The sequence below is a fragment of the Sarcophilus harrisii genome, chromosome 4 (genome assembly GCF_902635505.1).
Source record: "Sarcophilus harrisii chromosome 4, mSarHar1.11, whole genome shotgun sequence".
NCBI classification, from domain to species: domain Eukaryota; kingdom Metazoa; phylum Chordata; class Mammalia; order Dasyuromorphia; family Dasyuridae; genus Sarcophilus; species Sarcophilus harrisii.
This window is the reverse complement of record NC_045429.1, coordinates 258,787,163-258,807,349: the sequence shown is the minus strand read 5'-3', so window position 1 is coordinate 258,807,349 and position 20,187 is coordinate 258,787,163. Positions and strand designations below refer to the sequence as shown.

General features: G+C 33.7%; 1 protein-coding gene across 1 annotated transcript in view; it reads right to left on the bottom strand.

Annotated features, from left to right (window-relative positions):
* The window catches only part of PKHD1 (PKHD1 ciliary IPT domain containing fibrocystin/polyductin), a 611,151-nt gene that overhangs the window by 50,452 nt on the left and 540,512 nt on the right, over positions 1 to 20,187 (bottom strand). Inside the window, 1 exon segment of the mRNA XM_031964731.1 lies at positions 10,778 to 11,789. Within this exon segment, the coding sequence (XP_031820591.1) occupies positions 10,778 to 11,789 (1,012 nt within the window).

Below are 20,187 nucleotides of genomic sequence, written 5' to 3'. Positions count from 1 at the left end.
AGTGTGGCACAGCACTGAAAGAATATTATGAGGAGAGAATGTTGTAGACAGTAGCAGCAATCACTCTGAGTGATTAAGTCATTTTCACCATTATATATACTTAAGTGAACTATAAATGGCCTATTAAGGAACATATTCTTTGCTTTCAGAAAAAGACCTGATAAATAGAAATATGTATAAGATGATTTTACATAACATATAGGTGTATATATATAATATATATATATATTATATATATATGCAGAGAGAGAGAGAGAGCAGAGAATGAGAGAAGGAGAGAGATTTGTATCTAATGGTAGTCATCTGGGGTGGGGGGAGGAGAAAAGGAAGTTAAATAATTAATTATATATATATATATAAGAAAAATGAAGTTGTACATAATAGATTTGCAATTTCATGTGCAATATTTTCTTATTCTCTTAGATTATGGAAATGCTTGTTTATTTAATAAAATATTTTGTTAAAGGATAGCATAAGCTAAGGATGGCAAGTAAATCAAAGGACAACAATGTTTTTATTTGAATGTTTTTCAGGAGAAAATCTAGAACACTACAGTGCCTACTGGAAAAGATATGTGATCTATTTTAACTTATATTGGATTGCTTGCTGTCTTGGGGAGGTGGGGAAGAAGAAAGAAAAATTTGGAACACAAGATTTTGCAAAGGTGAATGTTGAAAATTATCTTGGCATGTATTTGTAAAAATAAAGTTGTGTTTTAAAAAAAAAAGAAAATGGTCTATTTATGAAAGACAAATTGGATGGAAGATTATCTATTGCCAGATTACAATATTCATTTGAATAGGAAACCTTGGAACTTGTACATCAATATGCATAGCTGGGATAGACAGCATCAGTGAACAGCAATTTGGGTACAGTGTTGAACAGAATGAAAACAGACTTTATTGCCTTTAAGAAATTTCACCATTCCTTCAATCGCCCTGAGCTTCCCACAAAATCAAACACTTCTCTTGATAATACTAATGTTATATCAATGTTGTTCTATGGCAGCAAAATATGAAATACCATAGTGTCTGATACATTAAATGCTCTTTTCACATTGAGGGTGATGGAGAGCTGCATGGAATAAAAAAAAAATGCGAATAAGAAATTGTATAATAGTAAGGGGACATGATATGTTCATATAGTAAGAGAAAAGGATCATGAGTAAATAGCCAGAACACTCCACTGATATTCTCAGAATACCAGGAAAAAAATGTGGATTTATGACAAAATTGTGAAGATATGGAGAAGAGTATCACAAGACCTGTAGGACACGCACCAAAATGATGAAGTTGGAGTAACAATTTCTAATTTGAAATAAACAAGTGAAAAATTCATAATGGCCATTCTCTTTGGCAAAAGGTGGGTTTATTTAAGGAATAGGTTACAAACTAAAAGTAGGGATACAATAGACACCAGGAATGGTAAATATGAAATAGAGTGGGAGAGCATATGAAAGACAAATGTACCAGGGGAACTCACAATTATTCAGGAGAAAGGAAATAGTTTGTGAGGTGGAAGTAAGCCACTGACTAGCAGGTTAGATCCATAAGGAGTTTAGCAGACTAATCAGAGTTAACTATAACAAGGAGAAAAATAGCCAAAGAAGGAGGGGGAGGAGAGGGAGAGAGGGAGAGAGGGAAAGGGAGAGAGGGGAAGAGGGAGAGAGGGAGAGAGGGAGAGGGAGAGAGAGAGAGAGGGAGAGAGGGAGAGAGGGGGAGAGAGGGAGAGGGGGAGAGAGGGAGAGAGGGAAAGAGAGACAGGGGGAGAGGGAAAGAGGGAGAGGGAGAGAGGGGGAGAGGGGGAGAGGAGGAGAGGGGGAGAGGGAGAGAGGGAGAGAGAGGGAAAAGGAGAGAGAGAGGGAAAAGGAGAGAGAGAGAGACAGACACGCATCCCATAGTGTTAGTCCTTAAAAATTCTTCGCAAAGATCTTCACTTATGAGTAGCTCTTTTTACAGGGGAAATATAGCCTTGCGATTTCTCAGAGAAGTAAAAGTGGGAACTTAGAGAAGGAGGGGATCAAGGAGGAGAGGAAGTGCCAGGAAGCTCAAAGATGGGGATCAAAGAAGAGCCAGATTGAATGCACCTGGCCGACCAGGTCTCAAGCCTGTCTAAAGATATGCTAATCAATATCTCAGAAGTTGTTTAAAAATGGAGGGGTTTGATGGATAGACAAGAAAGAGTCCCTTCCTCATAAACACTCTATACAAATAGGATAGTCTGGGAATTGGTTTTATATAATAATAGCCATTTGGACTTCTTGACAGGGGAAGAGATTAATCCACAACAGATAGACTATGAGCTTCATTTTGAAAGAAACCTCTGAATCAGTGAGATCACAAATATAGTTAAATATTGATTATATAAGAAAAGGAAATGCTCAAAAAAGGGGAAAACCTTCCTTGAAGAAAATGACATTTGGAATGGAAATGATATGACAAAATTGTCAGTATGAAGTTGATATTAAAGATAAAGAGATAGTAAGAAAGCACCATGATGAATCAATGAACCAAAAAACATTTATCAATCATCTCCTATGTGTCAAACATTGTAGAAGGTGCTGAAAATAGAATTTTTCAAAATCTAGAAATACTACTTATGTGAAAAGGTTAGCTCTTTATTGATGACAAAAAAGGGTGAATTATGTTAATGATGCCACATATCCAAGTGGATACACAAAAGGGGCAAGATGAAATTAAAAAATTTTCTAAAAATATGAAATGCTATACACTTTATAAATCCAATTTCTCTCAGTTTGGGTATTCATTAGCGCAATAGCTCTCAAAACTTTTTCATCTTGGGATCTCCTTACACTCTAAAATATTATTGAGGATTCTAAAGAGTTTTTTTTTTATTTTTCAATATTTACTATCTTAAAAATTAAGATGTATTAATGCCAATATATTTATTAATTCATTTAATATAATGATAATTTACATGTTAATATTTCCCTAAACAAAAAAGAAGGCAATTGAGAACAGTGAAATTGTTTTACATATTTATAAATCTTTTATTTCTGACTTAAGAGAATTGGACTCCTATACCCGCCTTCATATTCAGTCTGTGGGATATGTTGTTTTGGTTAAAATATATGAAGAAAATCTGGTCTCACACTGATGAGTAATTAGAAAAGGCTGAAATATATTAATAGGCCAATAAAATCATAATATTTATTGTGAAAAATATTTTAATCCCAGTAACCTCATGAAAAGTGTGTCAGGGATACTTAAGGGTCCATGGATCATAAATACTTTGAGAACTAATGCCTCAGAAATAAACATTTTTCATTTCCTTTTACTTTAGACTTTCATTAGCAAGTAAGAAAGAAACTACAATGTTTTCATCACCCAAACAAATAGTATTCTCTTTGAAAATCAAGTACCTGTCAGCTAAAATACCTAAAAACACATTGTTACTAAGGAGAACCAAATGTCTCAAAGAGAGCCTAGCCCATAATATAAACAAGCCAGCCTTCTTGCCTCACTTTTCTCTGTTGGATGCCTGAGGCTAACTCTTTAACTCATCAGTTTCAATGGTAAGTCCCAACTCCCAATGGTTAAAGTTGGCCAAGGGGTCTGGGCAAAACTACAAGGCTGTTCACCATATCATGAAATAATTAAACCCACTGGAGAGCCTTTGACAGGTGTTTTGTTCTTCAGGATAGACTAGCTCAGGCACAAATAGTGAATCAGAAATCGGTTTTCTGCCTGAAAATATTACTTTACTTCGTGTGCCTAGATCCACCACCTAGATTTTAGATTCATGGAAAGAAACAGGACACAGAAGATATTCTAACCACAGATGATATGATTTACAAAAGTTAGTTCCTTATTACATCACAAATGTCAATCAAGAGTGAGTTCAAAATGCCTATGACAGATGGTGGCCAATAAATGTAAATAATGATATGGAAGCCATAACCTATTAATAAAATAATGTGTTGTGCATTTGTACTGCCTCTATTATCAGCCATTTCTGTCTGTTAAGCCTCTTTTTGTCTCTTTTTTATTTCTGTACTCTTTGGATTTGATTCCACCTTTTTCATCATACCCCATCCCAAAAAAGCTTATTCACACTTAAACAGTACCCTCAGTTAATTGCCTTTGCCCTTGTGACTGGAGGACTATAGGGAAGTAGGGGAAAACTCCTCCTAAAACTTAAAAAGGTCAAGCCAACTCTTCATTTTTCAGACTAACACCTTTCCCCTTCATTCTTTGGACTCCATTATTTTCATGTCCCCAGTACTCCTCCCCAACCCTTTGTAGCTTTTTATCTTATCTTCATCCCTGAGATGGTAAACTCCTTAAGGTAAGGAACTATCTTCTTCTTCTTTTTTTTTAATTTGTAATCCCAAAGCTTAGCACAGTACTTAACAAGTATTAAATGCTTAATAAATGTTGGTTATATTATGTTTATTTTTTTTAAATGTTTATCAGTTGTATTCTGAGTACCTATAATACCTTTTAATACTCCCTAAACTACCCCCTCTGGAATGATGTCCCATTGAGAGGAGGGGAGAACACTCAATAAAATTTAATTTTGAAGCTATAATTTTCTCTTACTTATCCATATATATGAACATAATCTATAGATTTAAGACCCCCCCCCCATGACCTTGGGCTAGATGAAAAAGAAATGAGGCTGAGGGAGGAGTAAGTTTAATCACAAGTGAAGTGAAACCTACATCCACCCAAATTTTATGATTTGGACCATGGATAATTTTTGAGGCTTACTTGTTTGTATGTGTTTGGGTATGTGTGGTACATGCACATTTATGTACATATACACATAAAATATACATAGAATTAATAATATCTAACATGTAATGTTTTACAATTTGCAAAGTGCTTTACTAACATTACCTCTTAAAATTCACTTATTCATTTAAAATTTAAATAACAATAGAAAAAGAAAAAAATTGCCATATGCGCAGCAGACCATGAGAGGATTCAAAATATAACACAATAAATTTCTATTTCAAGAAAGTCTATATAAAGAATACTATACATTGTGTTCAGAGCTGCCCATCTTTTTTTTTTTTTTTTTTTTTTTTTTTGCTTCCTTGTAAGTTTTCTATTGTTCACAGCTGTGCAACATTATCTTTTTTTGAACCTCACAACAATCCTGGGAGGTAGGTAATATTGCATTGTTTAATAATTTTCAATCCTGTCTGATTCTTTGTAATCCCATTTGGGGTTTTCCTTGCAAAGACTGATTGGCAATACCTATCATTTTATAAAGAAACAAACAAACAGAATTTAGTGGCTTGACCAAGGTCACACTTACTGAAGCAGTATTTGAGCATGTCTTCCTGACTCCAAGTCAATTACTCTTGATAGCTATTTATCCACATGTACATATAGAGATACAAATATACACATATGTACATATATATGTAATGATAAACATATATCATTCATAGGTATATGTGTATATATAGGTAGGTGTATGTATCTGAATTCCTGCAATTTTATTGATATATAGAACTTGAAGTTCTACACTTAAATAGTTGACTCAAAGGTTGTTACAGATCCATAATAATGTAGCCATTTCATATCAGAAAGTAGGCATTTCTGGATTTGAGACTTGTGCTTTACCCATTACTCTATACTGCTTTGATAATGTGTATGTCTCTGTATCAGTTTGTCCCTTTTTCTAGTTGCCTATATGCCTCTAACAATTTCTTTCTTTTTTCTTTCCCTCCTTCCCTCCCTCCCTTCCTCCCTTCCTTCATTCCTTCCTTCCTTCCTTCCTCACAGTCTGCTTCTAACTTATCTTTCCAGATTTTTTGCATACTATTTCCCTCAGACATTTATTAGCTGTGTGACCCTGATTAATCACTTAATCTTTCTCAGCCTCAGTTTCCTTGTGTATAAAAAACAATAATAATAGTACATAACCCAAGAGGCTGTTGTGATAATCAGTGATATAATGTGTGAAAAAGCACTTTGCAAATCTTAAAGCACTATATTTTGATTATTGTTTTATTTTTATTACACAGTTTCTGCTCTAGTTCAATGGTTCTCATACTGTGACCAGCAAATTCCAAGGTTTGTATGGAATGATTTATTGCAAAAGGTGGGGGGCAGTAACACATATTTGTATCATGTTTTATACTTGATTTTTATTGAACTATAGCAAAATATACATAATGAATGCAACTACTATGAATATTGAAGTCTGTAAATTTTTTTATCTTAAAAAACTATTCCTGATACTTGAAAAATTGCAGACCATACTAGCAATTGTTTCCTAAACTCATCTTTCCCCCTTTCTATTTCTATTTAGCCCATCTCCTTGCATAGAATCAATAAACCAGCAAGTATTAAGCATTTATAGTTTGTCAGGTACTCAGAATTCTCTCCCTTCTCCAAGAAGTCTTTTCTAAATCCTTCAGTGATTCTTCTCCTTCTTCAAGATTTTCTAGAGTATATTGTTTTTATTTCTTAACACTTATCACAATGTGTTTGCACTACTTTTATTTGTGTGAGTGTCATAAACCTATAAATTATAAGAGCCCTGAGGGTAAGAATTGCCATTTTTTTTTTTTAGCTTTCTAATCCCAGTCCCTATCACAATGCCTTGAGTTTTATCATCATTTAAGTGATAAATTATATTTGTCCTTTAATGTATGATAGGCAAGACACTCAATTACCTCAGTTTAGTAGACTGAGAAACAAATTGTTTCATCATCCCTTTCTTCCTTTAGATAGGTAGATACTTTTGTGGCACAGTATTCAACTAATATACAATCTTAAACAGAACTAAACAGAACTAAAGATTCCTCTCCTGTTTTTAATTGTATTGAATATTGGATCCATTTGAGATGTTAGCATAAAAGTAATTAGTGCCCATTAAATATTAATTGATTATTTATTAACAGCAATACCAATGAAATGAGGAAAAAGGTATGGCCTAATTGAATTGGATGCTCAATATCCAAAATACTTTTAATAAAGTATTCCAGATCCTAAATATTATTATTTAACCTTGTTTTGTTTTTATCAACAAAGAGATAGTGGACCTAATAGGCAAAGACATATGCCATTTATTTATTTATTTAGTAGGGATGATGAGTTTCATAAATTTATTTGTATTTTTTTATCCAGACAGATATATAGATATAGATAAGTGCCTCTATATTTCTGTTTAGGTGATAGAAAACAGGTAACTTTATGAAAAATACAGGTAGATAGAAGAATGGATGAATAGATAAGAAAACATGATGTTCAGGCAGAGTGCTTATTTTAACTTATTTAGCATCACTTTTTTTCCAAGTAGGGACATGAGAAAGGAATTTTGTAAACTAGAGCTAGAAAGGAGCACCTTTCACTCATTCATTTATTCAGTTTAAGTGACATTTCAATGGATCAATCAACAATTCAAATCAATGAGAATTTATTAGGAGTCTACTAAGTGTCAAATATGGTGCTAGGTCTTGGAAATACAAAGACAAAAGTGAAACAGTCCCTGTCCTTATGAAGCCTACCTTGTATATGACACTCATGTCCTCTATTCCTGCAAATCTCTTGCCCCAATTTTTTCTGCTAATGTTTTGATTTGACCTTTTAAAGATTAGTACCTAAAAGTTGTATTTGTCATAAAATGAGGGAAATTTTCTAATTGCTGATAGGATATGTACTATTATACATTTGTACAACCACTTTGTTGGAAAAAAAAATCAGTATTTAAAGATTGTTGTCCATTGAGCCTTTGCTATGCTTTTCCAGAGCCAATAAAAACACAAAAACAAGTATATTTTTCATTACAAATAAATAACTGGAAGGAAAACCAGGCTGTTGAAAATTATCAGGTTATGGTATAAATATATGTGAGTTTTTCTATCTGCATATGTCATCTTTAGAAAGAATGAATAGAAATTCTAAGAGTTCTTAGTGATTGATAAAAGTTTTCTTTTGGGGACTATGAGTGTTTGAAACATATTTTTATATGGTTTTATTTATTTGCAAAATGAGCCTAAGCTCTTAGGAAATAAGAAGTATTTGTCTATTTTAAAACATTGTTTTATTTTTTTTTTTCCATTTTCATTTTGTAAAAGATGCAAAAGGATAGCTAGGTAGTACAGTGGATAGAGTGCCAAGTCTGGAGTCAGGAAGACTCATCTTTCTGAATTTAAATCCAGCCTCAGATACTCAATAACCATGTGATTCTGGACAAGTCATTTAACCCTGTTTTCCTCAGTTTCCTCCTCTCTAAAATGAGCTGGTAAAGGAAATAGCAAACCATTTTAGTACATTTGACAAGAAACCCCAAATGGAATCATGAAGTAAAACTGAAAATGACAACAACAAAAAGATGAAACCTCCTTTTAAATAAATTTTTGCTTTGTGCTAACATATGTATATATGTATAATGATAATATGTAGTTTTGTATACATTTATAAATCACATATACACACATATGTCTGCTTATATACGGTACCTTCTTTCATTCAGCTTCATAGATTTTCTCTCTTACCACACATACACTTAATCACTCCTTCAGGATTAGAAAGTTTGCTTTGCTGGAGGCTATTCCCTTCCCAGTAGTATTCTCCTTTTTGTATTATGGTTTTCAGGGAGTCCTGTGATTTTTAAATCATCTCTTTTTGACCTATTTCCAGGTCACTTGATTCTTATGTTAGATATGTTATATTTTTTCTAATCTTTTAATTTTGTTTAAATATACATATACATAATGTTTTGGTCATGTATACTTATTGTGTATCTAAGTTATATTTTAATATATTTAACATCTACTGGTCATCCTGCCATCTAGGGGAGGGGGTGGGGGGGGGTAAGAGGTGAAAAATTGGAAGAAGAGGTTTGGCAATTGTTAATGCTGTAAAGTTACCCATGTATATATCCTGTAAATAAAAGGCTATTAAATAAAAATAAAAAGAAAAAAAAAAAGAAAAAAAAATAGAAAAAAAAAAAGAAATAACTCACCTAATCCTATAAAAAAAATAAATAAATATACATATACAAACATATATACATATGTAACACACACATATATATCTCAGGAGGTCAATGATTTTTGTTTGATTTGTTTTAGTTTCAGGGACAACATTACTTGGGTAAGGTTTATTACTTTATGTTCTAAGTAATCTATCCTTCGACTCAGAGCTTTTTTTTTTTTTTTTAATCTCTTGTTTCATTTCTTCTAGGTGGTTTTGTAGTCCTTGTAAAAAATTCATCTTTTCCCTTGAGTTTTTGCTAGCAGTTTTTACAGTTAATTACTTCTTCTTTGGAAGTTAACTTAAATGCATGTACACATACACACATACACATATATTAAATGGTATTTTATATGCTACCCAGTTTATATAACTATATATGTGTATATATTATATGTTTATATAATATATATATATGTGTATAAATATATTTTATGTATATATATGTATATCATACACACATACCCCTCATATTTACTTATAACTATGTACATGTATGCATGTGATGTCTGAAATCTATTTTGATATACTAATCAATAATCTCTTCAGTCTTAGTTGCTGAACTGGGATTTAGTGCCAAGCCAGGCCCTTCTCCCTGCTGTATTCTTTCCTGTTAGGTCCCCTGGGTTCCTGTAATAACATCCACTTCCCAGGATTAGCCTCCCCCCCCGCCCCCCAGATCTTTAAGGTTCAGAGTTCAGGTTCTTCAGAGGCTTCTATGGCATCTCAGGGGCAAATGCTAAGAACCTTGAGGACCTTTGTGCCTGAACTGTAGCAGTCTAAGTGCTTCAGTGTTGTTATGATTGCTACCATTCCTCACAATGTCTTTTTGACCACCCTGGAGTTTGTTTGTTTTTAACTTTCCTGTGTCTTTCTTGAGGGGTCCTCAGCTCTTGCTACACATGGATGCAGAGCCTTGCAGACCATATGTATTGAATGTAGGATGCTGACTTATTTGTCCACACTAGGGCTAATTTTGTTCCACATATAATGTTCACTAATGCAAAAATGTTGAGATAAATTAAAGCAATATTCAGTTAGATATACAACCTAATTATATCTTCTGATATAGAAATTCAAATTTAAATTTTATACTAAAATATAATAAAAAGAAAAAGGGACATATTTATACAAACATTATTTATAACACATCTATAAAATAATGATTATAATAATAATAATAATAATAATAATAATAATAATAATAATGAACATTTCTATAATACTTTCTATATGCTAAGTGTGGTGTTAAGTGCTTTACAATGATTTTCTCATTTGGTTTCTTATAAAAATCCTGGAAGAGGAAGACTATCATAGTCCCCATTTTATAGATGAGAAAACAGAGGCCAAATGGGATAAATGATTTGCTAGCAAGTGTCTGAGGCTAAATTTGAACTCAGGTTATCCTAACTGCAGGTTCAGCACTCTATCCACTGCATCATCTATTTAAAATGAAAACTTATATGTGTGTGTGTGTGTGTGTGTGTGACTCATTCAAAACCCTCTCTGATTGTTAGTCAACTTTTTTGAAAAATAGGACATCCTAAATTTGATTTTTTTCACATTTTTCTTGAGAACCTGAAGATAATTAATTATAAATAGAGTACATACACACAAAAATTAAAAGATCATGAATGAGAACTTGGATAATAATCTGAATTCTCATTTTGATTTTAAGGTATGATTTTATTTGTGTGATGCAGGGCAATTAGTTTAATTTCTCAGTACCTCAGTTTCCCCCTCTGTAATTAAGAGACCAACAAGACTTGACTGAATTTGCTAGCAAAACCCACAGCTTTTACTTCACAAACACTTACCCAGAAGTAACTACTCCAGCTGACTGACTGATCATCAGGGCCTCAATTGGCATATCCAGGGCTTCCTGCAGTTCCCCAGTCTGTTGAGCAGTGATAATGCGGCGAGCCAAACACTGCAATGTGTTAATGGATAAGGATGGAGTCACTTTGACACTTCCTATAGCTGATAGATCACCAATTTCAGTGACCACCACTTTTGAATTGGTTTCTGAATCAGTTGGTGGTGGGATCCATGGTTTCAACTTCCTTTTGAGTCTTCTATGCTGAACCATGCTTTGGCAACTAGTGCAAAAGGTCTCAGTTGGGCAGTGGTGTTTCCTTTTGGTCACAGCATCTGCAATGGTTTTTAAGGTCCATTCACCACCTGGTATTATATGAACAATTCTTATATCCTCTCGGCCAACCTGTAAGAAATGAGCCAATCTTTGCTGAATGGCTAGTTCCCAGCCTTCCACTGTGATTGATAATGTCACCGTGAAGGCTACATGGATAGAAACTACAGAATGCACTTCAACAGGCTCATCCCCTCGTAGAAGGATATACAACAGATTGTCCATGAAACTGAAGTGGTTACTGCCAGCAGCCCCACTCTCTTGCCAAGAGTCTGATAGAACTGGAGTAGGTGGGATAAAATGTCCACGGAAGAAAACCAGAGGACTCTGAAGCTCAGGGTAGAATATAGCCAGAACTTTAGAGGACTTTTCACTCCCACTAAGATAAAAACGCATTGCTTGGGGAGTCCAATTCACAAAGCAAATTTTGGTGACTGAGTTGGTTGGCAAAACAGAATAGAAAGCTGGTATAGGTAAAGAAGCAGAGCAGGAGGGATAAGCAGCTACACTACTGAAGGTTTGCACAAAACCATTTGTCACTGAAATCACTGGAGATAGATTTTTCATCCCTGGAGCAATGGTAATTCTGTCAAGAATTAAAAGTGCATAATCCATCTGTTTGCAGACATAGCCTTGCATCCATGGTCTATAGGTACATTTCCGGTCTTCTCTATATATACCTGGCATATTAAAAAAAGATAATAAATTATTATTATCCTGAGTCCATCACATCTATGTCAAGAGGTAGTCAACATGTTTCACCATCATTTTTCTCAAAATGTAGTTAGGTATTGTTTGTCTTTTTTCATGTTTTACTGGTTCTGCTTACTTCACTCTGAATCAGTTCAGGAAATTCTCTACAGGACTGTATGAAATTATCTTTTATATCATTTCTTATGGCACAAAAGCATTCCATTACATTCCTTTACCATAATTAGTCCATCTATTCCTCAATTAATGGGCATTACTTTAGTTTACAATTCTTTACTAAGACACACATATGTATACATGTACAGAGATGTTTTAAATACTTTAGCATGAAATTAATCCTTTCCTATTTCTTTGATCTCTTTTGGATATGAGCATAGTACTGATAACCCTAAGTTAAAGGGCATGAGACATTTAAATTCTAGATTTATATAGATGATAGAAATAGTGAAAAATATGGTTATTTATATCTTTCTTGCCTCTCAGAAAAAAAGGTGGGGAGTTTATATTATACAAAGGAGCTGTGATTCAATCACCATGGGGGAATTCTAACCATGGGAATTCCTTCCGATATCAAAAACATTAAATGCACAATCTTCTCCAGTTTACAAACAAGGCAAAAACTACTAAATGAAGGATATGAGTTGTTATCTAGTATTCCTTCCAATTTAATCTCAAGCATCTAGGCATATTTGTTGTACAGCTCATTTAAACTTGAATTTCATTCCTAAATGTATAGGTCTTTCTGATGTAGAATATTGTGATTTATTCTTTCATTTATCTCAAATTAATGAATGAAATGGATCAATCAGTCAAAGGACAGTTATTAAGCACCTATTCTGTGAAATTACCATACTAAGTGCTGAAAGTTAAAAGATAACTCTTGCCTTCAAGGAGCAAATTCTAATGGGAAAATACCATGTAAATGATTATGTACAAACAAACAGTAGAAATATTCTACTATGGCAAGACATAAAATTAGAGGATTAGAACTGATGACCATTTGGGTGTCAGCTCTGAAGTTCTAAAACCATTGAGTGTTTAAGTACTAGCTTGTAAATTGACTTAGATGATCAATCTCTAGTATGTAAGACATTTAACTAGTCTATATGAATTCAGTCTAACTGCCAATATGATAATTGAATTTATTCATATTCCCACACATATAATTTGTTTTATCTCTTCTGCCAGTCAGGTACATGTTTCACTTTCCCCACAAAACTTCAAATTGCAATAAAATTTTGCATTTTCCTTGTTCTGGCACCTTTTCCTGCCACTAATGGCAAATTCAGAGGTGAACAAGTGAAATTTAAATAGTTATATAGTGGAACACAAAACATATTTCTAATAATCTATTAATGACTGTGTGTGTGTGTGTGTGTGTGTGTGTGTGTGTGTGTGTAGTGAACCTATCTGTAGATGGGCATTTCCCACAATGCTAATGTCTATGGGATCCTTACTCAGGAAAGGAAATTATCTAGACTATTATTTCCCAGAGAACTGTGAATGAACCTATCACATGGTGATGGCATCTAAATATGATTCTGACTGGATGAGGAATACTCATCCTGTAATAGATTTAACACACAAAAAGAAAAATCAGTCTTGTGAAGAGGAAAATATGGATGCAGGGATGGTAAGAAGAGAAAGAATCATAAAATAAGATGTTTGTCTTTGACACCCTAAAACTCATCTCTTTGATAAGAAATTCCATTGTTTATCTGTGCAACAATAAGTCAAATGTCAACATTCTGTGGCTGTAGATAGGAGAAATCAGCACTCACTGGATTGTCTCATTTGTATTGAAAGAGACATAGTTAAGCAAGAATAGTTTGGATTATAATCTTCAAAACCCATGTATTGAGTGATCTGTAAATGTTCCTATTGCACTATATTTGAGTGAGAAACAGATTAATTAGGAATTTTATCTTACAGGGAATGGGAAATGGCATCCATTTGTTATAGATACCAAGAATATTAACCACTTTACACAACTTGTTATTTATCATTTGATTCAGTTTCATTAAATAACTCTTGCTCTGAATTTGTATTTTATGTGGCATTTTTTTTTTTTTGCAAGGATACAACAGTGGACTCGCAAAACTTTCAATTATAAGAATTGCTTACATAAGTAGTACATAAGCAGATATAACCAATGGTGGTACTATATATAAAATATAAGGCTATATGATTAAAAATAAGATGAATCCTTCAAAATGTGAGTTTTAGGTATAACAGTAATCATATTACCAATCAAGTCACAAAATTTTTGTAATGAGTATTTTACATAAAAATTTCTTCAGTGAAAAAAGCATATATAAATGTTATGGCTATTCATTAGTATAAAGGATTATGCAGATTTGGTGACAACCAATTGACTTTCCCTACTGTTTTCTTTAATATTTCATGATGTCATCACAAGAATGTAACAGTAAAGTCATCACTTTACTTAATACTTTCAAAGCTATTCTAAATTCTAGGATACTTAATAATCTGGATATAAACATCAAGCAATAAATTATTGACCAAGTTTATATAAATAAGTTAGAATATTAATCATTTTATAAATCAGTCTTTCTCTAGTAGAAACTACCAATGTCTTAAAGAAAGTTTTGCCAATGCTAAACAGAAATACTAACATCTTTTAAAGTTCTATTTGCATTTTTTCCTCTTAGAGTTAATTAGAAAGGGAAAAAAAAAAACTGCTGGAGCAATGTATTTAACTTCAACTCAAATGCCCAGAAACTCTTCTTTACATTGGCAGGATATAGGTGACATATACTGAAAGAAGAGCAAAATATACAACCTGACTATTATAGTTCAATCTCTAAGGCACCATCTCCACCAGAACTCCCATTGATATTTGTCTCTTTACCTCGGACTAGTTTTTTAACTCCTCAGTCACCTTTTAGAGTTTCTTTATTTTTGCTCCTTCCTCTTTTTTTGGAAGAGGTTGAATCCAGAACAGTTATAGCCAATTCTCTTCTTCTTGTTTATATCTTTTCTTTTCCTACCTCCCTAAATGGTCTTATCTGCCAGTCACAATTTCTGTGGTCTGCAATTCTGATCACTTTTAAATGAAACCCATGCTGGCCTTGGTAATCATAATGTCATTTACAATTTACCACCAAACACGTTTATTCAGTTAGTAGCACACTGGAGAAAGAAGAACTCCATATGAACTCACCGCTGAAGGCCTAATCTGATTATTTCCTCATGAAAATCCAGGCAGGGGTGCTTGTAAGAGGGGCCAAGAGAAGAAGGGGGAAAAAAAAAAAAGCCTAGGTCTGGCCACAGCTGACTCTCATAATCAATGTGAATAGATAAGTGACACAGCCTGTGAGGGGGCAGTAGCCCAGGTGCCCTCAGGGCTTCCCTCTCAAAAAAGGCCAGAGTGGACAGGACTTAATAAATACTGAGTGACCAGTGAATATTGACTTGACATATGCTATTTGCATTCAAGATGGACAATAACAGTGATAAAGTCCAGAAACTCTTTTCTAAATGGAGGAAATTAGATTAAACAGGTTGTATTTTTGTTTGTGAGCATGTGCACATGAGCACTGCTTTTGTGTACATCTCTAACCTCACAAGCCCCAGATAATCATTACACTTTATTCTCCTTTCCCAAGACTGGAAACCTTAGAAATATCAACTGAAAATAGGTGTGTGTGTGTGTGTGTGCGTGCACGAGCGAGTCTATTACTCTGTGGATGTGTGTGTGTGTGTGTGTGTGTGTGTGTGTGTGTGTGTGTTTTAAAATACTCAGGTTGCTTCCAGGGTTCTGACAAATATTAACTTTGTGTCAATATTTGTCCTTCCTGTCGTGAAATGAGGATTTTCCACCTCATTTCACGTTTGAAAAGAAAATACGCCAAAGGGTTCGTCTTTACTCAGAAAAAAAAAATAAAATAAAAAAAACCCAACAACTCATATCCTTTATTTAGAAAAATGGATCAGAAGGGAAGAAAAAAAGTATTTTTAAAATAAATGTTTTGACTCAAAGGCACATAGAATCCTTCCATCTTCCCTTTTTCCACAAAAGAAAAAAAAAGTTATATGTTTAAAATTGAATGAAATACATCAACATTAATGATTTTTTTCCTTCAGGTTAACACCACCATTTCCCTCAGTAATTTTTTTAGCCATTTTGTGATGGATTCTACAATTCATGGTAGAGTAAAATATAGGAGATTTTTGACAAAAACAAAATACATGACTATTCTCTTATTTTCAAGAAGAAAGAAAAAATATTTTCTAATTTATTCTGTCAAACCTGATTTACACTTCATTATTTCTAATTTAACAAAAATTAATCACCACAAGATAAAATAAAGTGAGGAAAGGTTGAATTTAACCCTATTTAGATATGTTGCCCTGTTGCCTCAGGCTATCAGGAGTAAAATCTTCAAGGTCTCCAAGCAGTCCTTCTAAAATTGCAAAGAGAATAGTTGAAATTGCAAATAAAAGTTTAAGTAAGATATACTCTTGAGCTATTGGAAAAGGGTGGAAAATCATTATTATAATAATAAAATATTGATGATTATCCATTTCTAATTGCTGCTTTAAAATTTAAGGATGATTGTTTATCAGAGAATTTTATCAGTAAGCAAAAGATGATTTCACAGGGAAGAGATGCTAAATGTGAATAAAATATGACTCAAAATTGTTATTTAAAACAGCTTTATAATTTGGAAACTATTGGTGATGATCTCTGCTGAGTGCTAATAATGCACCAATTCTTATTTAAGACATAAGAATAGGAACCTCCATTGTAAAAAGCAGCAAAGATAGCCTTTGAAAAATAGAAAAAGCAGTGTACCTGAGTACAAACCTAGACTCTCATAGTTACTACTTATATAACTTTCTAAGATAATCAATCTGTCAGGAAGTATTTGTGAAATGTATTAGTTACTGCCAAGTAGCAAGTTCTCTATGTTTCCATTTTCTTCATCTATAAAAGAAGGGCATTGGACTAAAGAACTTCAAGACAACTTCTAATTATAAATCAATGATTTTATGAATATATGTCATTTATCTATCATTATAAAAATGTGTTCTTTGGAATTTTTAATTTTTGAAGTGAAGGTAGAATGAATAAATGAAACATTCATAAGTGCATTAAGCACTAATTATGGACAAATCTCTGTACTAAGCACTAGAGACACAAATAGAATAGAAATAAAATCCTTTCTTTCATGTAGATCACATTCTACAGGGAGAGACAACACATATGGAAGGTTCCAGCTTTAAGTCAAATGGAAAGGTCCCCTGGTTCTTAGGGCATAGCAGAAAAGAAGGTGGTAATGCTATTGTTCATCTATGTCTGAATTTTCATGGCCCTGTTTGGGGTTTTCTGGGCAAAAATAATAAAGTAGTTTGCCATTTACTTCTTCAGCCCATTTTTCAGATGAGGAAACTGAGACAAACAGGGTTAAGCAACTTGTCCAGAGTCACACAGGTAGTAACTGGGCCTGGACTTGAACTCTCAGAAATGTCTTCCTGATTCTAGGTTCAACAGTAGCCCCTGTGCCACCTAGTGCCTGAAGGTGATACTACCTCTTTTTTTTTTTTTTTTTTTTATCTTCTTAAACTTTTTCTACTAATAGTCCTTTTCCACCAGAGGAATTTTTATATGACCCTGGATACATGGGCGTATAAAATACATATACAAATCAAACGTGCACTGATAATAAATAATACTTTTGCAACCAACTCATTCAGTTATGGGATCCTAGCTCCCAGTTAAGAATATAGAAGTAGAATTGCAACCCTTTCTAATGTGAACCATAGAATAGTGCCAAGGACTCTGGTGACAAGATTGTCTTGAATAAATAGATAATGACTGAGAAACCAAAGCAGTTAGTTTTATTTCTGGCTCTGCACCTACAGTGTGAGACCTTGGGTAAGCCACTTAATTTCTGTAGACCTCAGTTTCTTTATATGTAAAGTAGAAGCGATTAGACTATAGCTTCATATCTCTATTAACTCTAAATCACAAAACATTATGTCCCAGGGACTTAAAAGTTGTAGAATTTTCACATTGTCATCAAATTATTAAATATTATTACCTACTGATTAAGATGATATTGCAATTTTCTCTTTCCAATATTTTGACAAAATAAGGAAAGGATCAGAGTTCTAGAAATTATAAGCTTGAAGCCAGGAGCTTTCCAAGAAATACTTCTCTGGGTTTTGTGGTTCGATAGAAGATCAATAGAAGGTAGTAAAGAAGAGATGACAGCATCAGGAAATCAATCAAACAGCAAGCATTTATTAAGTACTGACTTTATGCCAGGAGCTCTGTTAAACCACGTAGAAATAAAGGCAAAAGGGTAATAGTTTACTGCTTTTAAATAGATTGCCTTTTGACAAGGAAATTGTTGCACAAAATAGAAAGTGTTGACTGAGAAAGTCAGTTGCTAAGTAGGTCCTACAATTGATTACTGGTTGGGGAGAAAGTGTAAAAGAATGTATGCTGAATACACTTTTAAGACTAATCTGACTAATTAATATTTTCACCATAACTTTCTTAAATCAAAACAACCAACAAAACAATAAATCAAGCCCTGATTTTTAAGCTTTGATGATTTCTTAGATGGATAGAGTAGTGGGCCAGGAGTCAGGAAGATCCATCTTACTCAGATACTTTCTAGGTGTGTGAATCTAGGAAAGTACTTAAATCTGTTTGCCTCAGTTTTTTCATCTGTAAAATGAACTGATGAAGGAAATGACAAACTACTTGAGTATCCTTGGCAAGAAAACCCCAAGTCAGGTTGCAAAGGCTCACACATAATTCTTAGGATTAATTTATATAGTCTGATGGTTTCTATACAATTCAGAAAATAAAAATAAAGAAGTGTGAGAGTTTTCATCTAAGTCTAGGAGTCAGTACTGAAAATCTAACAAAGAATACTTGAGAGGTAGTTTGAACTGTCCCCAGCAGACCCTCTGACTGACTCCTAATAAAAATGGCACACAACTAAGTTGCTACATTAGCCAGCATGAGTTGTTTAGAATTGTTTAGAGCCAATAGAATTTAATTGAAGATTACTAGAATCATTTCTGCTGTACAGAGATTTCTAGAGTAGCATGATTTTGCTTATAGACTTAGATGAAAACTCTCACAGTTCTTTATTTTTATTTTCTGAATTGTAGAGAAACCATCAGACTATATAAATTAATCATAAGAGTTGCTAAATTTTCAATTTAGAAAAAGTTTAGACCATAAAGTCCTAAAGTTCAAGAGTTATTATCCCCCCCATCTTTTTTTTTAACTTCTGTGTTCCTAGGACCTAGAAGAGGTTTTTTCATATAAAAGATACTTAGTAAATTTTGTGTTGTAGCCTCCCACCATAGAAAGTAATCTGAAAGCAGAGATTCTTTCATGTCTTCATGTCCTCACCTAGCATATGTGCTTACCATTTGACTCTTGAAATGGATTGGATTAGACTGGATTGTAAAAGATTAAAACTCTAAATAACAGATGCTCATGATCATGTACTCACAATAATACTAAATACCGGATAGGACCTAATCACTCAATCTAGTACAACCTGGATCATTTTACAATTACAAAAACTAAAGCCTGGATGAGTAAATTGCTCACAATGACACAAGTACCCAATGATAAAGTTAAGTTTTGAATCCAGGTCATGAGATCATAGATCCTATATCCTAGAAGGAACCTTACAAGTCATCTAATGCAATCTCTTCATTTTAAAGTTGAAGGGTACTAGAGAGATTAAGTTACTTGCCCTACTTGTAAAAGATTACTGAGGCAGCAAGTGGTACTATTATTTCCTCTTCAGTTCTTTGATTCCAAATCAATGATCTTTCCATTGCTTCAGAAAGTTTCTCACAGAAGGCTGGGATAAATCTTGGGCATGAGAATTCACTTCTTAAAAGAGATATATGAAAGGGATAAAGACAAACAGGATACCTCTATACTTCACCTAATTAAAAAAAATACACTGTAAAATTCATGGTGGGTTTTCCATTTAACTTTCCTTATTTCCTCCCTAAAGTTCTCATTCCCTTTATATCCTGTATTTAAAACCAACCACAAGCCCTATCCTCCCTCCTCCATCTCCCCTTTTTTTCCTGCTAGTAAACCTTGTCTGCCAGCTTCAAACAAAGCGATGCTCATGGCTTAATTTAAAGGCAAGGGCAGCCAACAGCATTCTTTACAAATACAATTCCTGGCTCACTCTCTCCCTAGAATGATAAACCTATCACCTCTCCAGCCCTCGATTTGAAGCTAGAACGGTAATTTTGTCGGATGCCAGAACGAAAATGAATGTGGTTGTGCCATGGCCTGCTCTGAGCTGTGGATATAATGAGATTTGAATGGGAAGCCCCGGACACAAT